Source organism: Lampris incognitus, chromosome 8 (genome assembly GCF_029633865.1).
Source record: "Lampris incognitus isolate fLamInc1 chromosome 8, fLamInc1.hap2, whole genome shotgun sequence".
Taxonomy (NCBI): domain Eukaryota; kingdom Metazoa; phylum Chordata; class Actinopteri; order Lampriformes; family Lampridae; genus Lampris; species Lampris incognitus.
Window position 1 is genome coordinate 17,665,778 of NC_079218.1, and position 16,229 is coordinate 17,682,006.

A 16,229-nucleotide genomic window follows, 5' to 3' on the forward strand; every position below is an offset into this window, starting at 1 on the left:
GACCATTACTACGTGTGCCTCATAGCACACCTCCAAGGGCCGCTTGTATGTATATATATAAAACCGTTGTTTCCATGCCAGGAGGGTTTATACCCAGTGCGATTTGCATGTGCTCTCCCATGTTTGCACGGTTTTCCTCAAGGGCTTGTCGACTGGCACAGTTTCCAGGACATCTTCCTGTAATGTAGCCAATGCTTGCTAGAATAGATTTCTTGGACTATGGGGATATAGGGAATGAACCAGTTTCGTTTAATATGAGCACCACAGCACATTAAATATCATGCTATGTTGGAACATCTTCAAAATGGTATTGGCTCTGTTTGTGTCTGGGCTGCCTCACTCCAGTTTCCAGTTGGAATCTCATGTGATTTCAGTTATTCTAGATTCCACCTTCCTAACATCAAGTTCGGACTCTGAGGTTTTCAACAGAATGTGATGCAAGCCAGTCTGCATATCAGTAAGATCACTATTACTTCATATAGAGAGAAAAAACATGGCTTTATCTGCTGTGTGTAACGACCACTTTTGCTCATTCCCTTGGAGATTTAAACGTGTCCCCATTGTGAACATGAGATGATTTGTGACGTGGAGAGGAAGAGACAACATTTAGTTTTAGCGTGGATAATCTAGGGGGAAATGGGCGAGGTCAGTGGAACTAAAATGGTTTAAATCAGATGTAGTAACTGGGGATGTAGTAATTCAGGGAGGTTGCAGGGATCTGTCAAAGCAGACTGTACCTGTTTTACGTAGAAAGGATTAAAGTCAGAGTAATGCTGTACTTTGATGGATAGCTATCAAGGGGAACTCTGGGAGCCCACTGAAATCAGGATTTTTGCTTTACTCCAAAATGAGTGCGGCAGATTTTAAGAAAATGTGGATGGTGTGAGAGGCTTGCCTGAAGAAGCTCTGTTTGACATGGGGAAGGGCAGCATGAAAGATTATTATACACAGAAAGGTCCAGGAAAATTAGTAGAAGTGAGAGCTTTGATGAGAGTTTCAAATGGGGGAATTGTAAGTTTTTGAGAAGCCAAACAGTAAAGGGCGTTTTCAAATAAGTGCCGTGCCTGAGTACAACGTTGTTCCGCATATCGGCGCGGGATGGGCGCACACGCACATTTCGGAGTGGACGAGCGGCGTTGAGAAATGCTTTTTGTAGCGTAGCGATCCACTTCCGTGTTTTGGTACGAACCGTATCCGAGTACACGTGAACCTTTCTCGAGACCACCTTTTTAAGTGGACCCGGGAACGGATCCGGTACCGCCGTTTTCACACTACTTAAACGAACTGAATTTTAGGGTCAAGTGTACTCGGATCCGGGCCCGGGTCCCTAGTGTAAAAGAACCCTAAATTAGGGTTGCCAACTCCTTGAAAGGAAAATAAGGAACAGGGGACAGGGATGGGGGTTGGATGGACGGGGCGTCGCGGGCATAACAAATGTACCTTACACTATACACACACACACACACACACACACACACACACACACACACACACACACACACACACACACACACACACACACATATAACATTACATTACAGTCATTTAGCCGACGCTTTTATCCAAAGCGACTTACAGTAAGTGCATTTAGCGTAGGACATCAATATATATGTAATTTATATATATTGTAGCGAATAAGCTACGATTCCTTATTTTAAGGAACGGTTGGCAACCCTGCACTAAATCAACAACCACAAAAACATGGGCGGTGATTTGCTTACAAAGAAAGCCATTCGTTGTGGATCCTGTGGTCGGCGGTAGTGATTCAAAAGGGACGCTGACTAGTGTACAAGTCAAGGAGGAAGAAACGCATCGGCCCTGCCCTTTTCACTCACACAGTTGTAGCTTAGCCAGCTTTTGGTGTCTGTGCTAAACGGTGGGTTTGTGAGGTACTGTCAGACAGTGGCAGTGGCAGCTATCTTGCAGGATAACCGACTACATGATGCTCTAATTTCACGACTTCTGGGAGTCTGATGTCGAGGAAGACACTGAGCTATTTACGATACACTTTTCGAGACGACATCAACTTGAACGTTGTAGAAAGCTAGAATGTCTAAAGGTGGCAGGGGTGGGTAACGTTGATAGCGTAGCTCTGGGCTAGCTTACTTTAACGTTATGGCGTAACGGTAAACAGGAAAGAAGTTATTGGGACGACGTGTAGATTAATTACGCCAAGGCTTTCGTTTAGAACATTTTAACTCTGAACGCTGAAATCGCGAGACGTGTGCATGCATACACTCGAGGCATCAGCGGATTAGCTAAGGTTGGGTTGCTAACTGGCGACTAATTTAATATTTGCTAGCTAAGTTCTAGTTAGCATGGCGTCAGATACAAGTGACACAGAGGAATTCTATGATGCTCCAGAGGACGTCAATTTTACCCCATCTCCCAAAGTGTAAGAACCTGTTTTTATAATTCACAGCGAGAAAGCTGGAAAATCATACATCTTTGTTTACTGTGTGCTAGCTCTTTGTCATGTACGTAGTCCGGCTAACTTACATCAAGCAATCTCATGAATTTGGACAAGAGAGCTTTGAATTGGACTGTTGTGGAGTCCAGTCTACGTTCAGGGGGTTGTTTACTGTTGTCGGAAAGGGCCTCATTCGTAAGATCTTACCAATAGGTGTTTTACATGTGGAAACACCCAGATTCTAGTCTACAAGTTAAATTTACTTGGACCTAAAGTTCACCCCAAATCTCAAGTCACATGATGTTATTGCGATAATCTCAGCAAGTTTAGTTACAATCAGCGCAGTAACAAGCCTCCAGAAAGTTTAACCAAGAGCCAAGTCAGCGGCCCCCCCCTCCCCCCAACGTAAATAGTCCTTCACGAAGATTGCTCATGAAAATGTTTACACCAGGAAGAAAATAGAGGACTGATGTTTAGAGGCCCATTGGATTGTATTGGGCGTACGATGACAGGAGGAAAACGCTTCTGAAAAAATTGTGGTTCAGCCAATTAGAGAACTTCAATGAGATTCACCAGATCTGTAGTACACCTCACATTATTTTGGTTTTTTGTGGACACTAAATGACATGTCTGTGAATGTTCTCATTCATACAGTAAATGACCCATTGTTGTCTTCAATGGGAGGGAAACAAGACTTCATTTGCTTTGTGGGATTCTTCACTTGTGGGATACTTTTAAAAACGTATCCCTTACACAACGATAAGTGCATGGAGGGGCTAAATCAGAGTAAACCTCAAAGGAATCGTTCTAAAGTAATCAGTTTTTGATTATTAATAGCAGTATATCATTAGATGTCCTTATGTGGGGTTAATGCCTTAGCTCTTTTCTGATCCTAGGGGAGAAAAAACTAGAGTTAACAGACTACACTTCTGGACCTCTTTATTGAGCTGAACACCAGAGTGTTTTTTTTCTAATGTTTGGGATGCATTTCTTGCGTCAGACGTTTGATCACACCAAGGAATCAATGTTTAACTCGTGATAGCTCAAGCAAACATTCTCTAAATCCACAGTGCAGTTTACAGTCCATTATTAATCAAGCACTTGCAGTCTTGCTTAATAGCATTGCAGAGCCAATGCCTTCGTTCTCTGTCTTATTTCCTAAGAGAATAGCTCAACAACTGCACAAGTAATGGGTATAACATGAAATGATTTTAGGTTGGATTTTAAATTGTGCATCTCAAACAAGGATCTTTTGTACCTCTGAACCGTTTCTTTCTCTTTTGTTGTGTAGGTCACCGGCAAAGTTTGTCATTCCCTCACCTCAGGTATGCTTATCTGACACTGGCGTTGATTTTAGAAAGAGGCAATATCTGTAGATTAAAGCATCCAGACCAGAAACTATTTTGTGCCATAACCAGAAGTTCTGGCCTTAGTTTGGCTATAACTAAGACTTTCAAACGTGAATTTTATCAGGAATATTACCTGGAGTACTTTACAATTAAAATGTTGCACGTTGTAAAGGTGCCTGCAGTGTTTATAGTCCTTCATGCAGAGACACCTACCATTTACTGAAAACTAAGCTATTGGTGCAATGTGTGGGAAACATCCAGGTTTACCTGGTTGGGTATTTTATTCTTTTGTTTTTCCTGAAAATATTCCAATTACTTGCCATGATCATTTTTATTTGGAATGTCTTCACCGGTGTTTAGTGAGCTTTTTTTTCTGCATTCAATTGAATTAAGATATTTGCCCTTTTGCTTTCCACAACTTGTAATCATCCAAACAATAGTTCTTAAACACCTGCTGGAATTGATCCTTCGAGGGAGTATGGCTCCCAGAAATTATTACAGATCCCCATATAAGCATTTGTTGTTACAGGAAAGCCTTGACTAGCATGAAAATTGATTTGAATTCTTGAACAAATTTCCAAAAATGATTTGTATCGATTGAATAAACAATGAGTACTTAACATGCTACCAGAGTGTTGACAACTCATTCTAAGTACTGTGCATCAGGTGCAAAATATTGATTACAAGGTAAAGAGCCAAGAACTTGAGCACCCCAGTAGCTCAGCTGGTAGAGGCGTATCACTTAAGGTTTATAGCGATGTCCTGGGTTTGAATCTGGCTTGGGACCTTTGTCACATGTCATTCCCTATTCGTTTCCTTCCTTCTTAACTGTCCTGTCAATAAAGGCTATGAGCAAAATAAATAAATGGGGGGCGCAGAACTTCAGGAGAAAATTCAGGGAAAGAGAACTGAAACAACCAGGCTAATAAACCATCACAATCATTTGAATTAGTATCTATCGTACAGACTGGTCTCACCTGTAATGCAGTGTGTGCTTCATGGAGGCTACCTCTGCCCCACCTTGCTATGAATAAGTTTGGGTGTGTCTTTTTATTTCCCCACTGCATTCTCTCCCAGACATCAACTTTCACATGCTTTTGCTGTTTCTTAAATTGTTTGTGTTAAGTTCACTGGTAGAATTTTTAACCTCTCTTGCAGAATTCGATGAACCCAGTGGAAGATGCAACCAGTGGACTGGCCCAAGCCGAAACTCACCAAGATGATTCCCTTCAGGTGTGGTTCCATTGATCATTGTTTATTGCCTCTTGTAAAATTGAACGTGAGGTAAAGGTATAAGTTAACGATCAGTACTAAAATCGGGAAGTGTTCACTTATCAATACAGTAGTATTTAAGGTAAGTCTAATAAGCAGCAGCAATGGTCATAGAGGGGTTGCCTCTGGCACACCAGAATTCATTACTGAGCCTCTTTGAGGCATCCTAAGCCTTATTTAATTAAACTCTTTTGACAGGTACCCACTCAAATACTCATGCTGTCTCCTGTACTATCCAAAGCAGGTCCCTATGCAGGGGCTGAGAGGCTCCATATGTGGATAATAAAGTTAATTTATCGAACTGCACCAGGGATGATTATGTAAGATTCTGTGTCTTGTTTTGTAACTGTTATTTACTTTCCATCCCAGATCATTGATAGCATCATTGAGGAGAGCCAGAAAGGGAGCACTGATGAAGTGGATCAGCTGTTAGATCAGCTGCACGTTGATGTAAAAGCAGAGTCTCAACTAAAGAATGATAGTAAAGCTTCTGAGGTTCCTGTGGAGCTTCCTGAGCCTATTGCAGAGCCTCACTTTGTTGTGAGGCCAGCAGAACTACAAGAAAGTGTCGTTGTGGAAGGAGCATGCTCAATATCTGTCCCTGGACCCCCAGATATCCCTGGCCCATCAGCCGGGCCACAAGAATACGTTCAGCCACCAGACATTACCAGCACTCTAAGAAAGAGTCAACCTGACCTGCCTGTTGTGGGTATCGAGGGGGACTTGGAGCAGAGACCTGCAGATATTTTAGACCAGGTCCCCCTCACTGACAGGCCAGCTGACTCAGACTCCTGTGGGCCAACCAAGCCTCCACGGCAGTTCACTGTGGAACCAGACATTGTAGCCAGCACCAAGAAAGCCCCTCCCACACGGCCACCCCCTCCAAGTGGCGCCCCACCACCAAGGCCTCCTCCACCATCCTGGTCGACTTTGCCCATTACCAGGAAGCCACAGGAGTCTCTCAGGCTGAGTGGACTTGAAGGTAGATAACAATGTACAAAGTCACGAAAGGGCACAATAATTGATAAGCGTCATGTTGATTCAAAATGCTTTTTAAACAACCAGACATGGCAACCTTTTAAACAACAATGGTGCAGTTAATAGTATATGTTCTAAGGAATTTAGGTATTCACCATTGTGCTAAAATACCAGTTAAAGAGCAATTCTTCTAATTCTAGTAAATGCTTCTAGTTAGGTGAATTCAAGGGGGCGACTCTCTCATCAACATTTTATTATTGATTTAAGAAAAAGTGAAAATTAGCATGGCTGAAAACTTAATACATGCTGCTACCCAGCATGTATTAAAGTAATCTCTCATTCCCCATGTCTTATGTCAGTCATCCTTCCTTCTCAACATCCCTCTCTACTTGTACAAAGGATGAGCTGGTAGAAATAAGTTGATAAAAGTTCTTCTGAGCTATCAACCATTATTCTGTCAAAAAACAAACAAAACCTATTAAAATGATAACAGATAAGACTTGCATACGGTGTTGCTGTATTAACTTTAAACTTTCTATTTTGCTGTGTAATTGCCCAGTGTCCACTGCCATTGCAATCAACGTAGATACATTGGAACCCTCTGGCCTAGTTTCTCCTAGCAGCACAGTGAGGAGTATCACAAAGGAGCTGCAGCATTCCCTCGATCTGGCAAGTGCCACCAGCGGGGACAAGGTGGTGACGGCACAGGTCAGTGAGACTGCGGGCTTGACCTTCACTTGACATCTGATGCACGGACAGAACGTTACTCCCTCAGAGATGATACTGGGATGTGTAGAAATGTTACATGTTGTGGTTTTGTTTGGTTTGTCCCCTTAGGAGAATGAGGAGGAGCAGACCTCAGTGTCCAGCGGTGGAAATACTCCAGGCCCTCAGCGACCACGTTCCAACTCTGGTAGAGAGCTGACAGATGAGGTTAGAGTCCCTGTGTGCTTACTTGTTACTCCTGTATTGCCTTTACATGACTTGATTCCAAACTATAACTATCTTATCATGAACTGTGTATATCTATCTGAAATTAAAAGAAAAAATCAGAGTACAAATGTATCTTTATGACTGAAATTTTGCAACATGTGCCTTTTTGAAATGATGAAATACTTACCAGTTCTTGGCTTCTCCTAATAATTAATCAGAAAAATAACTTGAAAAGGGAAAATAAATGATTTGATGTGAAAGTCCACATGCAAGATGGTCCTCTTTGCTTCTGGTGGGTTCACAAGCTGAGACAGTTAAGAACCACTAGCTTTACGCTAGCTCATCCTGCATGTGTATTTTCATTTTGCATGTTGGTATTTAATCATGTAACAGGAAATCCTGGCCAGTGTAATGATTAAGAATCTGGACACCGGGGAGGAGATCCCTCTTATCCAGGCAGAGGAGAAGCTCCCAGCTGGGATTAACCCACTCACCCTACACATCATGAGGAGGACCAAGGAATATATCACGTGAGGGGAAACTTTTCTCTTTGGTGGTTGTTTTGGCTGGACCGGACCAGCGGGCCAGCCCTACAAACCCAAATGTCCCTGAGCGACATGTTTAGAGTGACTGACTGAGCGACCATGTTTAGAGTGATGTTTGTGAGTGATCATGTTTGACATGATTGGGCTGCTGGATCAGCTGACCAGTGACATTGCTGAAGTTACACAGTTGGTCGGCTGAGCGCCGAGAGGCATGAGGGCGAGCGCGCAGTTAAAGCACCCCAAATAAACAGTCACTCTGACAAAACACTCACTGGCGAATTCACAAAAGGATTGCATGGCTTTTACAACCGCCAAACCTGCACAAATAAGACAAAAAGAAACTGTGTAATTCTTAAAGTACCCACATGGGTGAAATGCACCCCTAACTGCACTGCCAAGCAATTAGTGTCTCGGTGCTTCGGAACTATTTGCACATATTTAAATTAGGTTATATGCATACATTTGGTTCAAAATTGGCCCCTTTATATGAAAATGAGCTTTGTTGTAAAAAAAAGAAAAAAAGAAGTCCAATTCATAAACACCAGCACTAATAGCTACATGCAGTCAGAGTGAAAATTATTGGTGTCTTCATAGAGTTGGTGGTAACTGATGCTCAGACATTCCAGTGACCATGGCAACAGTGATTGTAGCCAGGCGAATGCATCGTCATGCCAGGCGTGCGTGTGAGCGGATATTTAGAAGGAGAATATCACCTTTTGATTTAACTGAGACCAAAATCATTTGCAGATGCAGGGTGGCAGGTCAAACAAATTCATGCTATACTTTATGACATTAAGGATGACATTGAACCTGGCACGGTGTTCTTGGTGCAAAGCCACCATTTATACTTCGCCACATGGATAACTGCAATCAGATACAAAACAAGGGCAAATTGCACACAGCAGCAAAACTTTATGGGCGTGTTTGTGCTGTAATATAATTAGCGCAGTATATTTTGTGAATCAGACCTCGAGACGGGGCAGATAGCGGTTGCAAGGGATGCACAATTCATGGTGTTATCAGCGACCGCAATTCATTCTTTGTGAATTCACCTGTCAACACAGAGTGAGTCTTAGAAAAATGAGATCAAAACAGATGAAAGAGGAGAGGGAGTTAACAGGTAATTAGAATAGTTATAATTACAGTTAAATTAAGTTCTCTTTCACATTAAACATCCCAAGATAAGTGGAAAGTATTTTTCTTGCAGATGCATTTATAACTTCTTTTTTTTCTACTCGGAACGTAGCTTAACCATGTCATGTGATACGCTATTTCAGTACACTTTAACAACAAATATTGGGGCCACTGCAGAAAATTACAATTGAACATTTAGCATCCAGGAATTCACATTATGGACACTACCACTGACTATTGCTGTAACAAATTGGCCAGAATTTCTTTTCTTTATATATATATATATATATATATATATATATATAGTATATATAAATGTATTTCTGATTTTTCCCTTTTTCTCCCAATTTAGTGGCCAGTCGATCCCTATTTTAGTTCAAACACCCATGCATGCGTTCGCCAACTGCATCTCTCCGGCCGGCAGTCTCGAAGGAGACGCCTCGCCACTTTCGTGACAAGGCTAATCCAGGCCGAACCACTGCTTTTTCCGACACACCCAGAGACGCACTCATGTGACGAACACAAGCAGACTCCGCCCCCCTCCCGAAGACAGCGTTGCCAATTATTGCTGCTTCATCGATTCCGGCCATAGTCAGTCAGATCTGACGAGACCGGGGCGCGAACCCCAGTCCAACTGCATCGACACAAAGCCGATGCTTAGACTGCTACACCACCGCGGACCCAAATTGGCCATAATTTCAAACATTGACCATGCACAGTCCAACCATATACTAGGTTTTGACCTAGTCTTGTTTAAGATACAGTTGTAGAACTACTTTGGGAAAAAACACCAAATTTGTGTTTTGAAGTGCTCACTCCAAGCATGTCATGAAAACTTTAAAGAACTACCCTAAAGACAGTACACAGAGCAATTCACAAGAGGTTGTTTTATCAGTTTTCCCCTTGCCTTTTAGTAATGATGCTGCACAGTCAGATGATGATGACAAGGCCCAGGCTCCGCTGTCGGAAACTGACGGAGGGAAACTGAAACAGAAAACGTAAGGCTCTGATGCTTCCTCGATACCCATCACTGTGGCAGTTTCTCCTGCAGCACAATATAGCACTGTGGATTTAAAAATTTCCATTGGGTTTAATTACTCAACAGAACCCAGTTTAAGAAGTTCCTGGGCAAGTCTGTGAAGAGAGCCAAGCATCTCGCTGAGGAGTACGGAGAGAAGGCAGTTAACAAGGTGAAAAGTGTTCGTGATGAAGGTAAGCTAAAATGGCAGTTCAGGTCAAGTTTGACTGAATTGTTAATCATTCTCCCAGCATTTATTTAATCAGCAACGTTATTTTGTATGTGTGTGGGGTTGGGATGGGTGCTGTCTTTTTGAATACGTTTTTATATTGCATCATAGGTTTTCATGCCATCATCCTGAACTGCAAAGTGCTTGAAAATTGTTCGAAGTAGTTATAGTTTTCTATAACTATAACTTTTTATAAATGTTCGATATAGATTGTTTCTTTGCTTGATGGAAGGAGAAAAATTGAAAATAGCAGGAGAAATGAAGTAGAAATTAGATGAACTCTGAAGAAAAGGGTTCTGAGTTTAAAGTGGAATATGGTCACACTTGATTGTCCTGACTCAGCTGGGAATATCATAAAATGATTAGGGAGGCAGGAGATATGTGTTTTCTTTGGGACCATGTAGGGAAACAACACAGAAATTGCAAGTTGAATGTAATTTATTTCACTGCTATGCCCCCAAGTTTTTTTTGTGGGACATTCCGGTGTCTTTCCTTTCATCCTGCAGTGAACTCGCTATCTACACTTGTACCTGCTTGTCTCCTCATTGGCTTCAGACTTGCATGTACTCATGAAGCAAGTTGTTTACATACGCTATCATCAAACTGTTAGTACTGTCATCTGTAGTGGGCCCTTATGGACAAGCGAGGCTATCTATCGAATGAAACTGCTGCAACAACTTTGGAAAAATGGGCACAATTTGGAATAGACTGCCTGTGGAATGCATTTTGTCCTCTCTCACCTTTGTTCAAATTCTAATGAAAAATTATGGAAGAATGGCTTAATTAAAAGAAAAACAACAACATTTCAATGATGTTGATAATGTTATCAGACAAAAAAATTTTTTTAAAGGGCTTAAACCCTTAAAATGGGAAACTTTTCTTGAACTTGCTGCAAAAAAATTGACAGTTCAGTGTACTTCCTCCTGATTCATCTGTGCAACTACCACATAGCTTTTTGAAGTTTCTCACAAAGGTCTCCTCTTTATCTTTGATTTTTAAATTATTCATCAGTGTTCCATACAGACCAGGATGACCCATCTTCCAGCGATGATGAAGGCATGCCCTACACCAGGCCAGCCAAATTCAAGGCAGCGCACAGCTTCAAGGGCCCCTTTGACTTTGATCAAATCAAGGTTGTCCAGGACCTAAGTGGAGAGCATATGGTAGGAGGACCAATGCTTTGTAATGTCATCTTTTCATGCCCTTTTTTGAAAGATTAGCTATGGGACTTGTTTGCTCACTGTACGTAACAATTTAACAAGTTCTTTGTTTTTTCTTCAGGGGGCAGTATGGACAATGAAGTTCTCTCACTGTGGGAGGCTATTGGCAACTGCAGGCCAAGACAACGTGGTGCGCATCTGGGTCCTCAAGAACGCATTTGACTACTTTAACAACATGAGGATAAAATATAACACTGATGGTAAACTCTCCTGCATCTCTCAGATACTTTTTTATAGTGAAATTATTGTTTAATTACTTTCAGTCTATGCATCACTGTCTTGTTGACTGCAAACGAGACAGTTGACAGCAAACATTGTTTTGGCTATGTTCCCTAGTTGGTCTGTCTGTTCTTGTTTTGTCTTCAGGTCGCGTTTCACCTTCTCCTTCTCAAGAAAGTTTATGTTCCTCTAAATCTGACACCGATCCTGGAGTAAGTTGATTGTGGAGCCCTTTGATTTGTCATCTTAAAAAGTTGGATTATTATTTATTTTTATTATTATTATTATTGTAGCAGTAGTATTAAGGTAATTATTAAGAGAGGTGAAGAAGAGAGTGCAGGCAGGGTGGAATGGATGGAGAAAAGTGTCAGGAGGGATTTGCGACAGAAGGGTACCAGCAAGAGTTAAAGGGAAAGTTTACAAGATGGTTGTGAGACCAGCTATGTTGTATGGTTTGGAGACAGCGGCAGTGACGAAAAGACAGGAGGTGGAGCTGGAGGTGGCCGAGTTGAAGATGCTAAGATTTTCATTGGGAGTGATGAAGAAGGACAGGATTAGGAACATTTATATTATAGGGACAGCTCAGGTTGGATGGTTTGGAGACAAAGCAAGAGAGGCAAGATTGAGATGGCTTGGACATGTGTGGAGAGATGCTGGGTATATTGGGAGAGGGATGCTGAATATGGAGCTGCCAGGGAAGCGGAAAAGAGGAAGGCCAAAAAGGAGATTTATGGATGTGGTGAGGGAGGACTTGCAGGTGGCTGGTGTGACAGAGGAAGATGCAGAGGACAGGAAGAGATGGAAACAGATGATCCGCTGTAGTCATCCGTTTGTGGTCGAAAGTAGTAGTAGCATTAGATTATGATAGTAGCATTAAGGTATTCTACCTTTTGAATGAAAACCAAATCTGCATTATCTTTGAATTTTCTGGAAGGTCATAAGAAGTCAATAAATGATGCATTTGGTATTTTTACAGACAAATTGTGTTCCAGAGGATCCAGACACAGAGGACCGGAATGCACCCTTTCGCCAAGTTCCCTTTTGCAAGTACAAAGGCCACACGGCTGACCTGCTGGACTTGTCCTGGTCCAAGGTGGTCTTACTTCCCCAGGCCCCATCCTCACACCTTTCAGATACCCATAGGCCTTATTAAGATTTACCAGTTTCTCACTTTTTTCTCCTTTTTATTCCAGAACTTTTTCCTGCTCTCGTCTTCCATGGACAAGACAGTAAGACTGTGGCACATATCCAGGAGGGAGTGTCTATGCTGCTTTCAGCACATTGACTTTGTCACAGCCATTGCTTTCCATCCCAGAGTAAGTTGAGTCACCTACTATTCCTGCATTTAACACGTCTGTTTTTGTTTGTAGAAATGTAGTTGTGTGTGAGAGAGAGAGAGAGAAAGAGAGAGAGAAAGAGAGATGGCCTGGCAGCCTGTCCAGGGTGTCTCCCCGCCTGCTGCCCAATGACTGCTGGGATAGGCTCCCGCGACCCCAATTGGGATAAGTGGCTTGGATAATTGATGTTTTTGTTTTTACATTTTTGCTCTATAACTGTATTCAGCGTATATTGTATTGTCTCATTTCCAAGGATGACAGGTACTTCCTTAGTGGTTCTCTGGATGGGAAGCTCCGTCTCTGGAACATTCCAGACAAGAAGGTGGCGCTGTGGAATGAGGTGGATGGTCAAACACGCCTCATCACTGCTGCCAACTTCTGCCAGAATGGGAAGTACGCTGTCATTGGCACCTATGATGGCCGATGCATCTTCTATGACACAGAGGTATCTAGCCTATCTACTTCTTTTCTATTAAGCACAGTTGGGTATGGTTTGGTTATTTAATCTTCTGTGTTATAATGCAAAACCTCAGCTTACCCAGCATAAATAAATCACATCTATGTACACTTGCATTCTATTTTTGATTGTATTTGTAATGTCACTGTTAAACCCATGAAAGAAACCCATTTACCAATGATCTGTCTTAATGGTTAATGCCTTTCTTAGCGGCTGAAGTACCACACCCAAATTCATGTGAGGTCCACCAGAGGGAGGAACAGAGTCGGCCGCAAAATCACTGGTATTGAGCCTCTGCCTGGGGAGAATAAGGTCTGGTCTGATCTCTTCTCCGAAATACTTAGTTATTAGGGATGTGCAAAATTCGACCCCCCCCCCCCCCCCCAAGTCAACTAGTCGGGGGCTTGTCTGAGTAAATAGCTAACTAGCCTGTCTCAAGGGAGCTCTATTAATCGGACTTTTTTTTTTTCCTGGATCTGCTTGCTTTAGTGAAGACTCATGTTTGTTATCTAGGCTTACACACATTCACAATTAAGAGATGCATTTATAAAAAAAAGTATATCATTAATCTTTGTATTATTGACACCATAATTTTATTTACACCATAATGCGTCATGGCAGGTAATGTGCTGCTTATTAACAATAAGCGTTTCCCTCAAAGAAAAGTGATGTCGCCAAACTGTTGTAGGACTAATCTACATATATTTGGCTGATCTGTTTAATTACTTTAAGGGATTAGGAAAAACTACCTAGATCCATCTGAAAAATTATCATAAAAAAAAAAATTTGGGGGGAAAAAATTGACAGTGGTCGACTATTCTGACCCATCGCCATTGGTTATGATGATCTGGTTTATTTCTTTTTCATCTGCCTCTGGAGATCAGCCCATTTTGTACTTACAAGACACATGAATGGAAAACACATGGTATATGTGTGTAACAAATATATAAGTCACCCCAAGGTCACAAAGTATCTGTCTACCCAGGCATCATGGGAAGGTTTCCACATAGTCAACCACTTCTGATACATGTCTTACTTAAACTCATTACCCAAGTGATGTTTTGTATTGATACTTTTGTTAGAGATTAATGCATGATTCTTGTACTCGTTTTCTCAACCTGGATATTCTTTTTAATGTGGCGTTATGTCCTTTATACTTTTGTTACCATCCTACAAAATCGAATTCCTTGTATGAGCAAACATATACTTGGCTAATAGGTTTCTGGTTATGAGGCTGTGATCATGTATGTTTGGTCTCTCTGTGTAGCAACATGTCAGAGAGGTGCATGAAGTGGAACTTTTTCCTTTTGTTAACTCCAGATTTTGGTAACATCCAACGATTCCCGCATTCGGCTGTATGACCTGAGAGACCTGTCTTTATCCATGAAATACAAGGGCTATGTGAACAGCAGCAGCCAGATCAAGGCTAGTTTCAGGTCAGGACTGCTCATCCGTTTATCTTTTTGTTAATTTACGAAAAGAACTTGTAATTACCTCACACTTGAAATGCCAGACTAAACTTAAGGTAACACTTTTCACAGCCACGACTACTCCTTCATTGTCAGTGGCTCAGAAGACAAGTATGTGTACATCTGGAGCACTTACCATGACTTAAGCAAATTTACTTCTGTTCGACGGGACCGCAATGACTTCTGGGAAGGGATTAAAGGTAACTGTTTCAACAGCTATCTGGTTAAGCGGCACAACTTAATTGCTTTTATTTTTACTGATCCATGTGCCACTTCTGTTGTTTCTTTTCAGCTCACAATGCAGTAGTCACCTCAGCCATTTTTGCACCACAGCCCTCCCTCATTGTTCCACAGGAGGCAGGGGCAGAGAAGCCCGATGTTGAGTGCAAGAGTCTGGACTCGACTGACTCTGAAACAATTCCCTCGGGTATGATGAACATTGAATTTCAAAGCATTTTGTTAAGTCTTGTACAATTGGATAGAAATCAATTTGTTTTTTTTGGTGACTGAAAATAAATCAGAATATTGTAATTCTAATGTGTGAACGGTGTTCTCCTTTTGCAGGGGCCTTAAAGACGGATCACACTGAAGTTTTACTGTCAGCTGACTTCACTGGAGCCATCAAGGTTTTTATCAATGTGAAAAAGTACTGAGCACTTCAAAAGGCTGTCAGCTTTTTCTATTTCCCCGGAACTGGTTGTCAGCGTTAAACCCTTCTGCAACGTGCAGAGCAACTTGTTGGGGGGGGAGGAGACCCCCAAAATCCAACAACTACCTTTTGGCAAGTGTTGAGAAGGGGAGCTGTCCATGGCTTTTTCAGGAGATAAGGGACTCTACAATGAAAGACAAAGGTAGAACAACTGGACTGTAAATAACAGACAACTTGATCCTTTGTTACACTTCTCAAATACCAAGCAACTGTGAACTGTGTTTTGAACTAAACAGAGTTGCAAACTGGATGCGGAAAAGCAGATGGTGTTTTTGAAGAAACAGAATCTAGTCAGATATGTTAATTCATAATGAGTTTTTAAACTTGTGCCGCCATATTATGTGCACCTTCTTCTCCCCCATCACTTTCCAGTGCCCGAAACTCATCAAACCTCACAAGGAGCGACACTTTCGTCAACGGTTAGCCACCAACGGTAATTATTTAGATCATGAATTTCTATGTCTTCATTGTCTTTAGAAGAAAAAAAAAATACGATGTTCAAAACAAGGTTGTTCACTTTAAATGTCATTTACCAAATAATCTTACTGTGCCTACAAAAAGTGGACTACATTTCAGTCCAGATTTCAGCCCAATTAGTTTCTTAAATCTTTCAGTTTAAATTGCAAGGTAAAGGAGGTCTGTTTGTGGTTACTAATGATTAGGGTTGGGTGTCTCACCAGCTCAAGTACTTTTTAATACAGATCTTTGTTGAATAAAAGCACACTTCCTCATAGAGTAAATTATTTACTGTTTAACATTTGCACAAACTGTCACTGTCTGCTTTTCTAAAAATAATTGGAGCGTGTCCTATTAATTTCCTCAATAAAATATTACACCTAAACTTGGGGGGGGGGGGACTGTTTTCAGTGCTAAAATCCAACAGCTTTCTCATGCCTTCATCCAAAATTCAGTTTAGTAACGATTTTTTTTGGGATACCTTGCCCTATCCT

The 16,229-nt window shown here is 41.6% G+C and overlaps 1 protein-coding gene across 2 annotated transcripts; it reads left to right on the forward strand.

The window, feature by feature from the left end:
* Nucleotides 1–1,884: 1,884 nt before the first annotated feature.
* wdr44 (WD repeat domain 44) lies at nt 1,885–16,136 on the forward strand. Of its 2 annotated transcripts, none has more exons than XM_056284513.1 (20): nt 1,885–2,395; nt 3,702–3,735; nt 4,918–4,992; nt 5,401–6,013; nt 6,620–6,717; nt 6,847–6,942; nt 7,336–7,472; nt 9,536–9,619; nt 9,727–9,833; nt 10,880–11,031; nt 11,150–11,288; nt 11,455–11,519; nt 12,284–12,400; nt 12,501–12,623; nt 12,898–13,089; nt 13,312–13,413; nt 14,422–14,537; nt 14,643–14,770; nt 14,863–14,997; nt 15,135–16,136. In XM_056284513.1, the coding sequence occupies exons 1-20, from the start codon at nt 2,319–2,321 to the stop codon at nt 15,221–15,223; spliced, it is 2,679 nt and encodes an 892-aa protein (XP_056140488.1). In that variant the 5' UTR covers nt 1,885–2,318; the 3' UTR covers nt 15,224–16,136. The 2 variants fall into 2 exon arrangements, with proteins under 2 accessions (XP_056140488.1, XP_056140487.1); XM_056284512.1 differs by having other exon boundaries at nt 6,569–6,717; nt 15,135–16,134.
* The last annotated feature ends 93 nt before the right edge of the window (nt 16,137–16,229 follow it).

What these genes read in the sequence shown, in the direction of transcription:
- wdr44 (XM_056284512.1), top strand. Translation starts at nt 2,319, where the DNA reads ATGGCGTCAGATACAAGTGACACAGAGGAATTCTATGATGCTCCAGAG. An exon ending in CTCTGCCTGGGGAGAATAAG is followed by an intron (nt 13,414 to 14,421) that starts GTCTGGTCTGAT and finishes TGTTAACTCCAG; the next exon opens with ATTTTGGTAACATCCAACGA. An exon ending in CTTCTGGGAAGGGATTAAAG is followed by an intron (nt 14,771 to 14,862) that starts GTAACTGTTTCA and finishes GTTTCTTTTCAG; the next exon opens with CTCACAATGCAGTAGTCACC.